General features: G+C 55.0%; 1 protein-coding gene across 1 annotated transcript in view; it reads left to right on the forward strand.

Annotated features, from left to right (window-relative positions):
• The window catches only part of KIF1C (kinesin family member 1C), a 22,090-nt gene extending 5,973 nt beyond the window's left edge, over positions 1-16,117 (forward strand). The window contains 13 exon segments of the mRNA XM_032616216.1: positions 454-532; positions 736-881; positions 1,881-2,050; positions 2,161-2,240; positions 2,369-2,411; positions 2,413-2,445; positions 6,496-6,575; positions 7,418-7,512; positions 10,905-10,988; positions 11,391-11,577; positions 11,724-11,796; positions 12,603-13,217; positions 14,805-16,117. Coding sequence (XP_032472107.1) covers positions 454-532; positions 736-881; positions 1,881-2,050; positions 2,161-2,240; positions 2,369-2,411; positions 2,413-2,445; positions 6,496-6,575; positions 7,418-7,512; positions 10,905-10,988; positions 11,391-11,577; positions 11,724-11,796; positions 12,603-13,217; positions 14,805-15,488 — 2,369 coding nt within the window. The 3' untranslated portion in view covers positions 15,489-16,117.
• The last annotated feature ends 943 nt before the right edge of the window (positions 16,118-17,060 follow it).

Genomic DNA, 17,060 nt, shown 5'->3' on the forward strand with positions numbered 1-17,060 from the left:
TTCCTGCCAACGCCCTTTTGATACCAGTCCCATTGACACCCCTGGAACCTCAAATCCTCCAGTGGTCCGTTGACTCTCCCCCTGATCCCCAGGGGCATCCTTTGAAAGTGTCCTGATGCTGGGATCAAGGCCACACGCTCCCTGCCGAGCCAAGGGCCTCACTGACTTGGCTCCCCGTGACTGCTCTCTGACCTCACACCTGCCTTTGACTTCATCCTCCGCCCACTGATCGCTGATTGTCCCACAGATGTCTGATGTCTCCCTGACCTCACCCCAACTTTCTCTGACCACCAGATTTCACGATTAGCTCCACAACTCTTAGCTTTACCCTATCTTGGACAGTGACCCTATTGGACCCCTGCCTGAGCAATGAGGCCCCCCTGACCCTGTGACCCAGTCTGACTTTTTTTAGGACCCTGCCCAGCTCAAGCTTTCCCCTCCTTTCATTCGTAGGTGGGAATTCACGCACAGCAATGATTGCGGCCCTGAGCCCCGCGGACATCAATTACGAGGAGACTCTTAGCACCCTCAGGTGGGGCTCTAGTAGGCGTGGGGTGGGACATGAAAAGTGCCAGGAGCTCAGCGGCTGGTAGCTCAGGACCCTCCCCATGAGATAGGGTTGACCCTCAGCTCTACTGCACTATGATGAAACCTGGGAGGGAGAGGGAATCAGGCAGCAGACCAAGGTCACCCGTGTCTAGGCCTCACCGGTCCCACTCCTCCCTCCTCATCCAGGTACGCCGACCGCACCAAGCAGATTCGCTGCAATGCCATCATCAACGAGGACCCTAATGCCCGGCTGATCCGCGAGCTGCAGGAGGAGGTGGCCCGGCTGCGCGAACTGCTGATGGCCCAGGGGCTCTCCGCCTCTGCCCTGGGAGGTGGGACTCTGGGAGGGTCAGCTCAGGGAGGCTCCTTGGCCCAGCTCATCCCTCCTCATTTGCCTTTGCCCAGGCCTGGGACCAGGGAGGGACCACTGCCCAGAAAGCCCAGCAAGTGTCCCTTGACTTAGATGCAGATGTGGAGAGGGGACAGGTCACGCCTTTAGATGTTACAGAGCTGGGAGGGACTGATCCTCCTGGGGAGAGGCAGGCAGGATTCAGAGGGACTTGACAGGCTCCTGGAACTACTGAAACGACAGGAGCAGGAGTAAATGGCAAGTCATGCGTTTATGGTTTGAACAGTAAGTCATTAAGAATAGGCTGCTGGGCACCTGCCTTGACAGAAGTTCTTGTGAAACATTGGGAATTAAATTGACCATAAGCTTAATAATAGTCAACAGTGGACTAATTTCTGAAACGTAAGGCTCAGCCTCCTTACTGTGAAATGGTATCTGTATTAGATAATCTATGATCCGTGTTGGCTGTGTCCGGTGTGGACTGTGCACTCAGTCTTGGGGTCCATCCCATTGAGGAGTTGGGGTGCTAAGGGGCACGGTGGGGAGAATAAGGGTTCTTGGGAAGAGAAGGTAGACACGATGTTCGCCTCTGTACATTTGAAGGGTAGTCTTGCAAAAGAAAAAAGCAGTGTAGTCTTTTTCATCCTAGAGGGCAGAACTAGAAAACAGAGCTACATGTAACATGGGGCAGATTTTCAGCTAAGAAAAGTTCTCAGCTAAGAACTTTCTGATGGTACAATTCATCCTGCAATGGAAGGAACTGGCTACCTTGTTCAGTAATGAGCTTTCCATCCCTGGAGGGGAACAAGCAGAGACTCGGTGTCCATTTGTCAAGGCTGCAGTAGGAGGTCTCCCTACTTCGTGGAGGTGGACCATGGGTCTTCTGCAGTCCTTCCAAGCTGGTCTCCTGTGAGACCTTCTCTGTTTCCGATCAGTTCCATCTTTCCTTGGCCTCCTTCTTTTACCTTCTTCTCCCTCCTAGGCCTGAAAGTGGATGAGGGGAGTCCCGGAGGTGCTCTGCCAGCTGTATCGTCTCCCTCTGCCCCAGCTTCGCCCTCGTCCCCCGCAGCACACAACGGGGAGCTGGAGCCATCGTTCTCCCCCAGTGCCGAGCCCCAGATTGGGCCTGAGGAGGCCATGGAGAGACTGCAGGTGGGAAGCTGGAGCTGGCAAGGGGTGGGGCTCTGGGGGCTGCTGGGAAGCACCCCCTGGGAGGTGCTTGTCCCAGTCTGTCCTGACCCCTGCCCGTCTTGTGCCCCCAGGAGACAGAGAAGATTATAGCTGAGCTGAATGAGACCTGGGAGGAGAAGCTACGTAAGACGGAGGCCTTGAGGATGGAGAGGTGTGAGGGTGGGGCCGACAGGTGGAGCCCTGGAAGGAGTGAGGTGGGGAGGGAAGGTCAGGCCCTGCAGGGGAGGGGTTCGTGGGTACCGATGACAAGACCAATATCTGCCTCTCCTTTGCCTACAGAGAAGCGTTGCTGGCTGAGATGGGGGTGGCTGTCCGGGAAGATGGGGGGAACCGTGGGCGTCTTCTCTCCAAAGAAGGTGAGTGAGGAGGCCTCAGAGACTCTGGATGCTGAAAGGAAGAGGGTTGGGGTGGCAGGGTCATGAGTTCTAACTCTGATCTCAGGTCTCTGAATTGTCCCTCCATCACCTCTGTCCCCACTCCTGCTCCTCCCCTCTCTGTTGTCCGGCCGTCCCTGTCTTCTGCCTCCATCTAGGGACCACAGGATGCCAGGGTCCCTGCCCTTAGGGGGATTTCAAGAGCTGCTTAGAATCTAGGTATTTATAAATAGACACCCACACATGTGCGTGTATGAGTTCATGCGTAGAATGTATCTCTGGATTCATAAGAAACTGGTTACGGTGGTTACCCCAGGGGGAAGGGAGAGGGACCCTGGGAGATTGCAGGTTGGTTGGGATAGCGACATGTCCACTGTGTACACTTCTGTATCATTTGGATTTTGTAACTTGTGTATGTGTTAGCTATTCAAAACAAGCAAACAAATGCAAAAAACACGTTAAAAGTACGTTTCGAAAGGATAACTTGGGAAGACAAGACTGTAAAGGAATGGAAGAGTAAGCACTAACCTGTAGGATGTTGCTTGTAAACGCAGCGAGAGGTTTAAAGATGGAAGCATCTCTGAGGCCTGGAGGTGTATGGAAACTGGTTTCCTGGAGAAGGTGGTTTGGAAAGTGGAGCCTGAAAGATGGACGGGGGGCGTGGTAGAGAGGAGCAGAGAGAACATCGGGCCGAGCAAATGTGGGGTATTGTCGGCCGAGTGGGGCGCACCAGCACCTGTCACGTGCCCGCTGTGTAGTAAGCGCTCAGTAAGGCTTTGTGGAGAGGAAGGAAGGAAAGAAGCAGGGCAGGAGTGATCAGGCTCAGTTGGAGGCAGGAATGGTATTCAAAACCTTTAGCAACCAGCACAGCACGGGGACCAACCAGTCAGAGTGGACGCTGGCTTCCGACGGCCAGCACAGCTGTAGCGGTGCACACTGGTGAAGCGGTGATGCAGAGGCCAGTTTGGGCAAAGCAGGAACTTCCAGTCCCAGCCCTGGAATGGAGCCAGCCATGCCTGTCAGGGCTGTGGTTTGAAGCATCATAGGATCAGGCTCTAAGTGAGATACACCTCTTCCGGGCAGTGGGTTACTGGAAGGAGACCCCTCCGATTTTCATACGGATATGGCGTCTGGGTGACTGAGCAAGCAGGGACCATTGAACAGGGATCCAGACAGAGGAGAGGGCTTTGCCTGGCCTGAGGCACGGCCAGGGGCGAGAGAGCTGTCGGTGGGTGATTGAGGGTGGCAGGCAGGGCTGAGGGGTCAGGTCCGGGGCTGGGCACCCAGGGCTTTGGGATCCCCCAGAGGCGCACATCTGGGAGGAGGGACTGCAGGGGGCTCTCAGCATGGCTTGCCAGCCACCTGGGGGTGCCAGGTACCTGTGGAGCTTCTGCCACAGCTGCAGGGCTAGGGAAAGGTAGAAAGGGATGGACAGGCTGATGGATGGGTTTTTCTTTCCTGGAGAGGCTCACACTGTGCAAGGTGCCACCTGCTAGAGCTTGGGACCAACAGGAGGGGCTTCTGTTCTGTTTTGTTCTTAGTTGCTCTTGTAAAGGTGGCACGCCCCACCGGGAACGTTTACTTCGTACAGTGAGGTGCAAAGGAAATCTCCTTCCTTCCCACCCTCGGGTTCCCTTCCCAGAGGCGAGTCCTGTTGCTGGCTCCTGATGTGTTCTTCTAGAGGTAGTCTCTGCACGTACAGGCGTGTGTTATAATCATCCACGTAGGCCTGCACACATCGCCCCTCTTTGCTGTGGTGCTAGTTCCATACTTGACATGTTACTTTTTCACATATCAGTGTATCGCAGTTCTGTCCGTTTTTTTTTTTTTTCCCCCACAGTGTCAGAATATTCTATTGTATAGACATAGGATAATTTTTTTAACCAGCTTCCTACTGATGGACATTTAGGTCGTTTCCCATTCTTTGATACTATAAACAATGTTACAGAAGATAGTCTTACTAGTGGTCTGCTGTCTGTAGAACATATTCCTAGAAGTGGAGATTTGGGGTCCACCAGTAGCCAGGTAAAACTTTGATCTCTTTTGCCAGCGTGCCTCCAGAGATTTTAACCATGCCCACTTATACTCCCAAGAGCATCATACAAGACAGCCCATGTTCCCTCATCCTCTTCAACTTCTTGATCTTTGCCCATTTGATTGGTAAAAAAAAGCATCTTAGGGGAGGTAACTTCGGCATTTTCTCCAGGTGGCGAGACATTCTCATAAGTTTAAAAGTCATGTGGATTTCAGAGAGAAAGCTGTTAGGCTCACAGGAGAAACGGGTTTGGCGGGGGTGACTCCAACCTAGGAAACGTCGAGTGGAGAATTGGGTCCTTGGGGCAGAAGCTCCAGTTTGTCCTGGAGAGAGCCAAGGGCCTTAGGGAAAGCCCATTCTTTCCTGAGACCTCTCCACCAGGCCTAAGGACTTCCTAAGTCAGTAATTTTCAAACCTGGCTCGGAGCTTCCTTCACAGGGAATGACGGGGGGGGGGCGCAGGACTGGACTCTGGGTCCCCTGCCCCCACCTCGGCTTGAGCAGCTCTCTGCTTATCTGCTTGACGTGTTAGGCTTCTAGGTAAGGTTTCCTGTGAACAAAGGGTTCCAGGGCTGAATAAAGATTGAAAAGCACTGCCCTAAATCATGTCCCCTCTCCCGAGGGATAGATCGCTTTCTGCTTCCAGGACCCATCCGTGTTTGCCATTCCCAAGCAGGCCTGACACTGCAGTGTCGGGAGGGGCGTGGTCATCCCTCAGGAGAAGAGGAAGTGTTGCAGAGTCATCGTTGGAGGGGCCGACGCACAGATACACAACGCATCCACCGTGGACGTAGCCTTGGGCTTCCTGTTCAGGGGGCTCCCAGAGAAAGATGGGGCCTTGACTGCTGGCTGTCTTCCCCTACACCCTGTGCTCCCCTGCCTCCGTGCCTTTGTTCAGACTCCTCTTTCACCTGAAACACTCTTCCTTGTTCATGTCCACGTCCTCCTCATCATCAGAGACCAGCTCCCATACTGCCTTTTGCATGAAGCTCCCCTGACCCCCATGAGCTCCGACTGGTCTTCATTTTATTCATTTTTGTGTATGAGCCCCTCCCAGGATACAGTGGGATGAATGAATGAATGAATGAATGAGCTAAGTGAGGGCGTGAAAAGTTCAGGAAGTCTATTATGAGGCATGTGTTTCTTACCTGCAATGGTGTTTCCACGACAAGTCTTATCTCCCCAAGTTGGCTCTGATTTCCTGACCAACGGGGCAGCAGCCTCTGGGTGTGACTCATCTCTGTCCTGCCTGGCACCTCAGTGGGGTCTTGCACATAGAAAGGCCACGGTATATCCTTGCGGAACAGAGGCAGGGGATCTTGTGTTCGGGTGGAAGGCCTGGGAAGGCTTTGTGGAAGAAGTGGCATTTGAGACAGACCTTGGAGGGAGGCTGTTGCAGGCGAGGGGATGGGCAGGGATGAGCCCGGCTTTTTGGAGTGAGTGCTCAGAGCCCACTGGGTGAGCACTGAGAAGTGCTCAGAAGGGGAGAGGGGGCCCCGCAAAGGGGCTTGGATAAGTGGGCTGGGGCCCTGCCGTGGAGGATGCCCAGGAGTACTGGCATAAAAAGCAGACTCAGGTCAGGCAGGCGTGCGGTGCGTGGGCCGGAGAGGTCTGAGCAGTCCCCTCTCGAAGTGGCAAGATATATTTTGAGGGAAGAAGTGATGAGCCCTGGGGCCAGAGGGAATACAGGGAAAGCAGAGAGAGGGCAGGTGGCTTCTAAGGTTTCGGGTCAGGGAGACTGGTGTGTCCAGGTGCCTCTGAAGAAATGGGGCCTGGGGAGGGGCCGGAAGGGTGGGGGCATCTTGTGTGCGGGGAGGGGGTGGGTCAGGCTGCCCCAAAGGCATTGGGGTGAGTGGGAGCAGGGGGTGGGAGAGCTCGCTCTCCCAGTGAGGGGGAGGGGCACAGCGGGGAGCCTGTGGGATGTCTGCCAAGCGCCTTCCCTCCCTCTTGGCTGCACCCCTGGCGGCTCTCCCCTGACTGCCACCCCTTCCCCCTCAGACTCCACACCTGGTGAACCTGAATGAAGACCCCCTGATGTCTGAATGTCTGCTCTACCACATCAAAGATGGTGTCACCAGGTAGCGTTTGCTTGGGCCCGTGGGGCAGCCTCTCCTTTTAGGGTGTGGTTGCAGAGGGAGGGCCACGCTGGCGACTCCCTTCTCTAATGATCTCCTGGGGACACCCCACATCTCAGGACAGCTCCTCTGCAGCCCTGTTAGCGCCAGGCTTCCTGAGAACTTGCTGAGCCTGCCTCCACCCACCGCTTTGGTGTGGGTGACACCCCTCCTGGGACCAAACCAGCCCAGCACTGGCGGGGATAGGTCCTGATCTACTGGAGCAGAGAGTGGGTGGGAGCTTGGACCGCTGCGTTCTTGGCCCCCAGCACCACTGCCTGGGCATCGCTTAGTGGGACCCTCCCTTGGGGTGGGAGAGAGAAGGGAAACATAACCCTGGCCCCATGCTGTTGAGGGCAATGCCCATATGACAGGTAACTTCACTGGCTAATACTAATGAACCCCTGGGGCTCAGCGCCTCCAAGGTCACCTCCTGGAGTTAAAGGGGTGAGGGTGCTCCTTCCTCTCCTGACACAGGCTGTTCAGCTGTCCTTGGTGATCATCATGGGAAGGATGCAGGAACCAAGGCTGGGGGCACCTACCCCACTCCAGGTTCCCTTTCCCCTTTGCTGTATAACAGTGAGGATGTGGGCTTTGGAGCCAGGCAGATCTGGGCTCACATCACAGCTTCACCACTGCCGGGCTGCATGACCTTGGGCAAGTTACTTACCTCTCTGAGCCTCAGCTTCCTCATCTGTGAAATGGGAATAATTGGCTTACTGAGTTGGTTGAACTTGTGTTCAGAAGGGGCTTGGTGTATGTATGACTGGCACGTGCTCAGAAATTGTTGGCCATTGCTTCCCCAGGGTCGGCCAGGTCGATGTGGACATCAAGCTGACTGGGCAGTTCATTCGGGAGCAACACTGTCTGTTCCGGAGCATCCCTCAGCCAGACGGAGAAGGTAATGGCTAAGGGGGCGAGATTGGAGTGACCAGACAGAGAGAGACAGGCCCCTCACTGAATACCGAGCCCTGGCTCGGGCCCTGGGAGTGCAGCCGCCACGTGACAGGATGTGTCCTCGCCCTGAGAGGGGGCTTCGAACTCCTGGTCAGCAGTGGGGGCCCTGCTATCTGCACCTGCCCTCAGGGCGCAGACTCTTGTTATGAGCTGGGAGTGGTGAGGGTCCCCAAGGCAGAAACAGAAGACTGTGGCTTCAGAGGGTGAGGTTTTGGGAAGAGGAGATCCTGCCCTCTTCCTTGATTTTTTAGCCTCAATAGCACCCTAGTCATTTTTTATGAAACCCTGTAGGTTTTTCAGTGGGATATCTGAATTTATCTCTGAAAACCTGATTATCTATGTAGCCATGACTACAAAAGTTTCAGGCAGTTAGTCATCCCATGTCTCCCTGTGGTTCCAAAACTTTCAGAGGTTTTTAGCTGTTTTTGGCCACAGCAGCAAAAGCTTTTAGGAATCACAAGCCCTCAGGGTGTAGGTAGTAGTCTGTCTGACAGGTAACAAAACAATGTTCGTGGTTAAGTACCACTTAGGACATATTCTGAGGTCACCGTTTTGTTCTGGTTGGGTCTTTTTTTAATGTTTATTTATTTATTTGGTTGCGTCAGGTCTTAGTTGTGGCAAGTGGGCTCCTTAGTTGCGGCACGTGGGCTCCTTAGTTGCAGCAGGTGGGCTCCTTAGTTGCGGCACGTGGGCTCCTTAGTTGCAGCAGGTGGGCTCTTTAGTTGTGGCTCACAGGTGCCTTAGTTGCGGCTTGCTGGTTTCTTTGTTGCGGCACATGGGCTCCTTAGTTGCGGCAGGCAGGCTTCTTAGTTGTGGCTCACCGGTTTCTTAGTTGTGGCACATGGGCTCCTTAGTTGCGGCAGGCGGGCTCCTTAGTTGTGGCTCAAGCGTTCCTTTAGTTGTGGCTCGCCGGCTCCTTAGTTGTGGCACGTGGGCTCCTTAGTTGCAGCAGGCGGCTCCTTAGTTGTGGCTCATGGGCTCTTTAGTTGCGGCTCGCCGGGCATGCAAACTCTTAGTTGCGGCACATGGGATCTAGTTCCTGGACCAAGGATCGAACCCGGGTCCCCTGCATTGGGAGCGTGGAGTCTTTAACCACTGCGCCACCAGGGAAGTCCAGGTCATTTTTTTTTTTTAATGGACTGATTTGGGTTCAGTTGTGCCCAAGTGAAGTTAAGCTCTGGGAAGTGAGTGGGGCAGGGAGGTTGGCCGTGTCACACCTGAGCTCTCCCTCACCTGGAGCCTGTGCTATGTGCCTCAGGTCTGATGCTTCTGGGGGACAGGAGACAGGGCACCCGTGGTCAGCATGTGTCTTAAAATAAGAAAAGATGCTCTCGTGTGGCCTGCAGCTCAGGTTGAAGACCTGCCCGGTGGACTTCAGTTCCATTTTCTGGTCAGTGGATTAATGCAGTTGTTCTGGTCTCGTTCAAGTCCCTAGCGGCAGCAAACACTTCCGGCCCTGTGGGCTGCGAGCTATTGAATCCGTTCAGCCCAGTGAGTTATTACCGAGTTCCTGTTCTGCGGTTCCCCCAAGCCATGTACTGGGGTGATACCAAAACCACACAAGGCCTGTGGAGGCAGCCCACCCTCGGGAGCTCAGGGTGTGTTTGGGGAGGTGACAGGCCCGAATAGGTTACATCACAGTGGAAGCAGCAGATGGTTCTGTGCCCCAAATGATGGGGGCTGTATAAAGGGTTAGTCCATTTGGGCCTTTAAGATTTAACACTTGACCAAAGACGTCTAAGAGCAGGCAGCACGGATAGAGGTGTGAACACAGAAAAATAGTTATTACTTACCATCTACTTTGTGCCTTTGCATTTTCGCACGTAGCTCACAGGTGAGGGAGCTGAGGTTCCCAGGGGTTAGGGAATTTGCCTGAGACTGCACAGCTAGAGGATGGCAGAATTGGATTGGGACGCAGCATGGCAGACTCTAGGGCCTGTGCTGTGAGTCCTGGGCTGCCTCGGTTCAGATCGCTGTGGGTTCATGTGGGTTCTCACCTGGCCCCATTTCCCTCCATAACAACTATCCCCGCCCAACCCTGCCTTTAGGTTACTTGCTCAATTAATTGTTTATCATCTTTCTTACCAAGTGGAAGTTAGCTCGGTAAGACCAGGCATTTTGGTTTTTATCTCTCCTGTATTTCCAGGACCTAAAATAGTGCCTGGCATATCATAGGGGTGCAATATATTTGTGGAATGGATGGATGAATTTGGGGCGTGGTGGGAAATAAGGGCGGGGATAGACTGGTACCCTTCTAGCCACCTCGTCCTCTTCTCTGCCACTTTCTTGCATTGCCGGTCACCGACGTGGTGATGCTTTAGCTGTGTCCGACATCTTCTCCATCGTTTCTGCCCCTTCATCCAAGTTTCCCTTTGAGCATCAGCTCAGGAGTTACCACTTTCCCATAATCATTCCCAGTCCTCTGCCCCTAAGCCGAGTTACTCTTTGCTATTTTTGTACTCCTACAGCGTCCGTAGGCTCGTCTCTGCCTTACGTTACCATTCATTCTGGTTTCTTTGTTCCTTGTAAAGTAAATAAGAACTCTCTTTCCCACATCACTTTATTTGAGCCTTTCAGCCACTCTGTAAAGAAAGACTTTGTTATCCCGTTTTATAGCTCACAGAAATCGGGTGACTTGCTTAATGTCCCTCAGCTAAGGAGTCATAGAGTCTGGGTTTTTGGAATACGGGGGCCCCTCTGTGACAACGGGGCACTGGTCCTCAAGGACAGGGAAGTGCCTCAGGCATCCTCATGTCCCAGCAAGCAGCAGGCTTGGTGATTTGTACAAGGAGCACCTTGAGAGATGTTTGGGTTGGGTTGGCTTTATCTCCTCCTGTGAAAATAGTGATCTTGACTGAAGATAGTTGACTGTGGCTTAAGATTAGTTAGGTCGCAGTGTGCAAGATGCATCAGACAGAAGTGGGGCTAGGAGCCTGCTGGAGGAATTCAGACCTGGCCAGTAGCAGTGTTGTTTGGGAAGGAAGGAGTGGTCATCTGGAAGGCAGAAATGACAGGGCCTGCCGGCCAGCTGGACCTGCGAGGCCACGCCCTCTGAGGATTCCGGGCTTGCTAAGCCGCTGCTGGGGAGGATGGCAGAGGGTGAGAAGGGAGCCCCCTCAGAGGATCCTGGGAATTGTAGCTGGGGCTCTAACCCTCCTTCTGCTCTTCCTTTCCCGTGCTGCCTGCCACCAGAGGGGCCATGGCACCCCTGACAGGTACTGGGTGGTGGGACTGGGGGTGTATGTGTGTTTTGGGGGAATGCAGGGTGGGAATCTGTGACCATCCCCCTCCCCCTCCCAGGGTCTGATCACTCCCTCTCCTCTCTCCCTGCCTCAGTGGTGGTCACCCTGGAGCCTTGCGAAGGAGCCGAGACCTACGTCAACGGGAAACTTGTGACTGAGCCTGTGGTGCTGAAGTCAGGTAGAGGAGGGGGCAGTGAGGGTCCTGGGCCCTGGCTGTGCAAGGAGGAGCTTCTTGGGTGACTCCTGGGCAGGACCCGGAAACAAATAGGAAACAGCGTGGGAATGTGAAGACGGAACTGGGAAGGGAAGAGAGAGGGAGTCAGGTTTTGGTTTGTCTCGCTGCCTCAGGGCAACAGGAAGAGGATGCCAAGCTCCTGATTTCCTTTGGCTGTCGGGGACAGGGCGGTTCCTGGGGCCAGCTAGGGGAGCCTCAGCTCCAGCCGCTCTTGGATTTGGGGTGATGGAAGAGATTGTGTTGGGTATCCTGGGATTTGTGGGCAAGGCCCTGTGCACCTCGGGCATGTGGAGGGGTGTGCTGCCGTGGGCGAGTGAGTCCACTTCTCCATCCTCCTATCTCCAGGGAATAGGATTGTGATGGGCAAGAACCACGTTTTCCGCTTCAATCACCCGGAGCAGGCGCGGCTAGAGCGGGAGCGAGGGGTCCCCCCGCCCCCAGGACCGCCCTTCGAGCCCGTCGACTGGAACTTTGCCCAGAAGGAACTGCTGGAGCAGCAAGGCATTGATATCAAGCTGGAGATGGAGAAGAGGTGCGTGGGGAGGGTGCTTGCGCCCCAGGGCCCTGCTGACCGTCCCTCCCAGGTGCCCAGCCCCCAGCGCCCTCCTGTTGTCAGACGCCCTGTTGAGGTGGCTCCAGAACCTCAGAGCTCTTCCTCCCCTCCTCACCCAATCCCAGGCTGCAGGATCTGGAGAACCAGTACCGAAAAGAAAAGGAGGAGGCTGATCTTCTGTTGGAGCAGCAGCGGCTGGTGAGGGGCTGGCCAGGGGTGCGGTGGGGCAGGCAGAGGCGGGAGGTGGGCGGGTGGGCACTGGAGCAGCCGGCCTGGCAGAGCTTCAGCCTGACTCTGAGTTTGGTCACCCTGCCTGAGCCAGAGTGGGGAGTGGGCCCGGGGCTAGCGGGTGGAGGTGGCATCTAGGAGGAGACAGGAGAGAAATGTGACCCAGGGAGGAACCCATGCAGGGAACTAGGGTTCCTCCCAGGTGACTGGGGCTTCCTGGACTCTAGCTGAACCTGTGCCACCTTTATGATTTTTACCAAATCCAAGTACCGCCCATGTTGTTATTTACTTAAGATTGTTCTTTGGGGACTTCCCTGGTGGTCCAGTGGTTAAGACTCCATGCTCCCAATGCAGGGGGCCTGGGTTCGATCCCTGATCAGGGAACTAGATCCCGCATGCCGCAACTAAGACCTGGCGCAGCCAACCAAATAAATCAATAAATAAATATTAAAAAAAAAAAAAAGGATTGTTCTTTGAATGGACTTACTTTTAAATCTTTAACCGCATCCTGAGCGATATATACACACGAAACCCATACTTGGTACGGCTACAGCTAATACTCGCTTTCTCTGTGCCATATGCTCTGAGCACATTAATCCTCAAAACGTATCTGTGAGGAGGTGCCGTCATTACCTCCACTGTGCAGACGAGCAGAGGTTAAGCCGTGCACCCAGCACCGAGCCGCTCTGACCACGGTGTTTCCATGTCGCTGGGACACATGGCTCTGGGGTGCCCTTAGCCCTCTCCCCGTCTGTCTTCCCTCTCTGTGGCCCCAGTACGCGGACTCTGACAGCGGGGACGACTCCGACAAGCGCTCCTGCGAAGAGAGCTGGCGGCTCATCTCGTCCTTGCGTGAGCAGCTGCCGCCCACCACGGTCCAGACTATCGTCAAGCGCTGCGGCCTGCCCAGCAGCGGCAAGCGCAGGGCCCCCCGCAGGGTGTACCAGATCCCACAGCGACGGCGACTGCAGGGCAAAGACCCCCGCTGGGCCACCATGGCCGACCTGAAGATGCAGGCAGTGAAGGAGATCTGCTACGAGGTGGCCCTGGCCGACTTCCGCCACGGGCGGGCCGAGATCGAGGCCCTGGCTGCCCTCAAGATGCGGGAGCTGTGCCGCACCTACGGCAAGCCTGAGGGGCCCGGGGACGCCTGGAGGGCCGTGGCCCGGGATGTCTGGGACACGGTGGGCGAGGAGGAAGGCAGCGGAGGTGGAGGTGGCGGCAGTGAGGAGGGAGCCCGCGGTGCAGAGGTGGAGGACCTCCGGGCTCACATCGACAAGCTCACGGGGATCCTGCAGGAGGTGAAGCTGCAGAACAGCAGCAAGGACCGCGAGCTGCAGGCCCTGAGGGACCGCATGCTTCGCATGGAGAGGGTCATCCCCCTGACCCAGGTAGGACGGGGCCTGGCCCGGCTTGTCCCCGCCTGCATCTCTCTCCTGTAGCAACCTGAACCTCCCACCTCAGAGTCCAGCCCCCTTCCTCCTCTTCCTTTAAAAAATCTTACCGAAGTTTAACACAGCATAGTTTGTGAATCACCTGCCTCACAATCACCAGGGCACTCACTGAAAATGCAGATTCCTGGGTTCTGCCCCAGACCTACTGAATCAGCGTCTTTGGGGACACATCTGCATTTATAATAAGTACCCCGGGTGGTTCTAAAATACAATGAAGTTTGAGAACCACTGATATAAAGGGTACAGTCCTTAAGTTACCACTTAATGAGTGTTCCCATAGGTGACCACTCATAGAACCACCCCTCTCCTGGGTGACCCTTCCTTTACTCTGGTAGCCGCTGTGCTGAGCGCTTCTCCTGTGTCACCTTCACAGTGGCCCTGCGAGTGGGAGTGTTATCACCTACCCGTTTTCCATGTATTCACTCAACAAGTAAATAGTTGAGTGTTTACTGTGTGCCAGGCATCGTGCTAGCTACTGGGGTTACTCACAACAGACAGAATTTCTGCTGCGCTCCCGCTTGCCTTCTAAAGGGGGATGACAGGCAGCCAGTTATAGCAGCAGTCATGGTGTTGAAGGCTTACGGCTCCAAATGCAGCTCTTACCCCTCTCCTCACTCTCCCCTCTCCAGACCCTTGGGCTTCCTTGCTGTTCCTTGAACTTGCTGGGTGCATTCCTGCTTCAAGGCCTTTGCACCTGCTGTTCCTTCTGCCCAGAGTGCCCTTCCCTCTCAGAGCCATAGAGCTCGTCCCGCAGTTCCTTTGGGTGTTCCCTAAAATGGTAACTTCTCCGTGAATCTCTTCCTGTCCTTTCACTGCATCTACCCCCACCCTGGCCTCCTGTCCTTTTCCTTGCTCTGGTGTTTTCCACGTGAATATATATTTTTATATGTGTATAAAATATATACACATATATGCATTTATATAAAATATATATAAAATATATTGCATGGTACTTACATATAATGTAAATAATATATATTAAATAACTTAGATACATATATTTAACATTTTATGGAAGTACAGCTTATGTACCATACTATATATTTTCCTTATTTATTTATCAACTGTGTCCGTCCACTAAAATGATGGCAGGTATTTTTCTTCCCTCTTTGTTGACTGCTGTATCCCCAGGGCACATCATTTATTCAGCAGTATTTGCTGAGTGCCCACTAGGTGAGGCATGGTAGAATTTCTCAGGTAATCTTACAACAGCCCTATGTGATAGGTACTGTCATTGTTGATGTCATCTTACATGTGAGGACACTGAGGCACAGAGGCTACAAGCCGGAGATCCAGACCCACAGCTAGGAGGTGGCACACCTGGACTGCGTCGGCCACCCGACTCTGGGTCCGGGCTCCTAAACCAGTGTCCCTCCAGCTTCCTCATCTCCATGCCTCTCTCTCTCAGGACCCCGGACGTCCAGCTGCTCCAGGGCCTTCCAGCTTGTCCTCCCGAATCTGCACGTCCTCAGGACTCCACTCTCCTCACGTGCCCCCTTTTCTCTCACCCCCTCTCCCTCCCAGGATCACGAGGATGAGAATGAAGAAGCCGGTGAGGCCACGTGGGCTCAGCCCCAAGGGTCTGAGGCAGCGGAGCAGGAAGCCCCCAGTGACCGAGCACCTCCTGCGCGGCCCTCCTCGCCGCCCTTGTCGAGCTGGGAGCGGGTGTCGAGGCTGATGGAGGAGGACCCCGCCTTCCGTCGGGGGCGCCTTCGCTGGCTCAAGCAGGAGCAGCTGCGGCTGCAGGGACTGCAGGGCTCCGGGGGCCGGGGCGGGGGGCTGCGCAGACCCCCCGCCCGCTTCGTGCCCCCTCACGACTGCAAACTGCGCTTCCCCTTCAAGAGCAACCCCCAGCACCGCGAGTCCTGGCCGGGGGCGGGGGCCGGGGAGTCCCCAGCGCCACCCCAGCCCCCTGAGGAGCTCACCCCCTCTCTGGCCACCCCTGCCCGCAGGCCCCCGAGTCCCCGCAGGTCCCACCGTCCCCGCAGGAATTCCCTGGACGGAGGGGGCCGGTCCCGGGGAGGGGGTTCTGCACAGCCCGAACCCCAGCACTTCCAGCCCAAAAAGCACAACTATTATCCCCAGCAGCCCCAACCGTACCCAGCCCAGAGGCCCCCAGGGCCCCGCTACCCCCCATACACCACGCCCCCGCGGATGAGGCGGCAGCGCTCAGCCCCTGACCTCCAGGGGAGTGGGGCGGCCGTGTGAGCCCCGCATCTTGGGCAGAGAGGTCCTGGCGGAGCCCCTCGCTGGGAGGAGATGCTGCTTCCCCAGAAGCCCTGGGGCAGGAGGCCCTAGAGACCAGAGAGAAGGTCCGAGTAGGTGATAGAAGATGTAGGGGTAACTGGGCCGGAGGCTGAGGGAGGAAGGAAGAGGGCACGGAGCTGCCAGGAGCGAACCAAAGTGAAGGAGAGTGACGGGAAGCTGCCTCGGGGCTGCCCCTTGTGGGGAAGGGGGTCCCACAAACGCTGCTAGGGTGGGTGGGGGGCTGGGGTGCCGCGTAGTCGGTGTTTGACTTTCTTTTCAAGTGGGGGCAAAGGGGAGAGAACCTAGAGGGGGGTAAGGTCTCCCCGCTCCTGGCCCTGTCTGTCTGTCTGTCTGTGGTGGGTTTCTGTTTCCAGGGAGGTGTGGTGGGATCATAAGTCATTCCTCTCCCCTTTCAGGCCTCCTGCTATATTTGGGGGGCCTGTCTGGCGTCTGGTTTGCCTGGGGTCCCTGAGGATGTGGGACCTTTCAATAAAGGACGGAAAACAGAGGGAGCTTGTGGCTGGTGGTCGTTTGGTTTTGGTTTTCAATGGAGGTTTAGATTATATAAAAGTAAAGTGCGCAGATCTCAAGTGCGGCTCAGTGAATTTTTGCGTAGGTCACCACTCAGGTTAAGGTAGAAGAATGTTTCCATCATGGTTTCTGGAATGTTCAGCATCACGTCTCCTCTTGAGTGTGTAACCCATTCCTTATATCCCTTTCATTTTTGCTTACCCAGTGTCTCCATCTCTGCCCCCAAAACGGCTGTCATTGTCCTGGAGGGAGGTGAGGGAGGGATGAGAGGGGAGGAAGACGGAGTCTCAGCCTGGCAACGCCCAAGTGGCTGTTCCTAACAGGAAATAGAGGCATTTGGGGGACAGGGCGGTGGGGGGGTGGTTTCTGCGTCTTTGAATCACTTAGCTATTTGAAAGTTCTCCCAAGCAGCCACAACTTCCCCAGGTTCTGTTCTGTCTTGGGCGTGTTTTACAATGAACGTGTTAATCAAGCTTACTGCACCCACCTGATTATTTCATCCCGTTCGTGTTTCCTGCCTTTTATCAGGGTGCATTCAGTATTCCAAATAGTATTTTGTCTTAAGATTGCTTTCAAGGAGGATGCTGCCTGCTTGTTTTAACGTTCTAGCTTGGAGGAGCCTGTCCATGGCGGTGCCGTATTGTACATGTTTTGCAGGTTAAATTGCAACACTGCTCTGCCTGCACCAGGCCAAACCCCAGAATCCCCATGTTTTCAACCTTAGGAACACACTTCCACCCATGTGAAAATCTGAGCTGCTTGCCCACAGCTTCCTGATGTCAGTCTTGAGGTGCAAGCAGCCAAAACCATAGACATTATCCCAGTTGCAGCCAAACCGCAGCCCTGGGCAAGGCTACAATTGTTTACTCTTGGTTTCTGCACCCTTATGCTGGCTACCTTTATTTTGGCAATTTTGAATGCCAGGTCTTCAGGGATCCGTTGACAGTGACCCAAGATTTGGAATGTAATGGATGGTTTGTCGACTGTGTTTATTTGAGCAGT

This window comes from Phocoena sinus, chromosome 20, assembly GCF_008692025.1.
Source record: "Phocoena sinus isolate mPhoSin1 chromosome 20, mPhoSin1.pri, whole genome shotgun sequence".
Taxonomy (NCBI): domain Eukaryota; kingdom Metazoa; phylum Chordata; class Mammalia; order Artiodactyla; family Phocoenidae; genus Phocoena; species Phocoena sinus.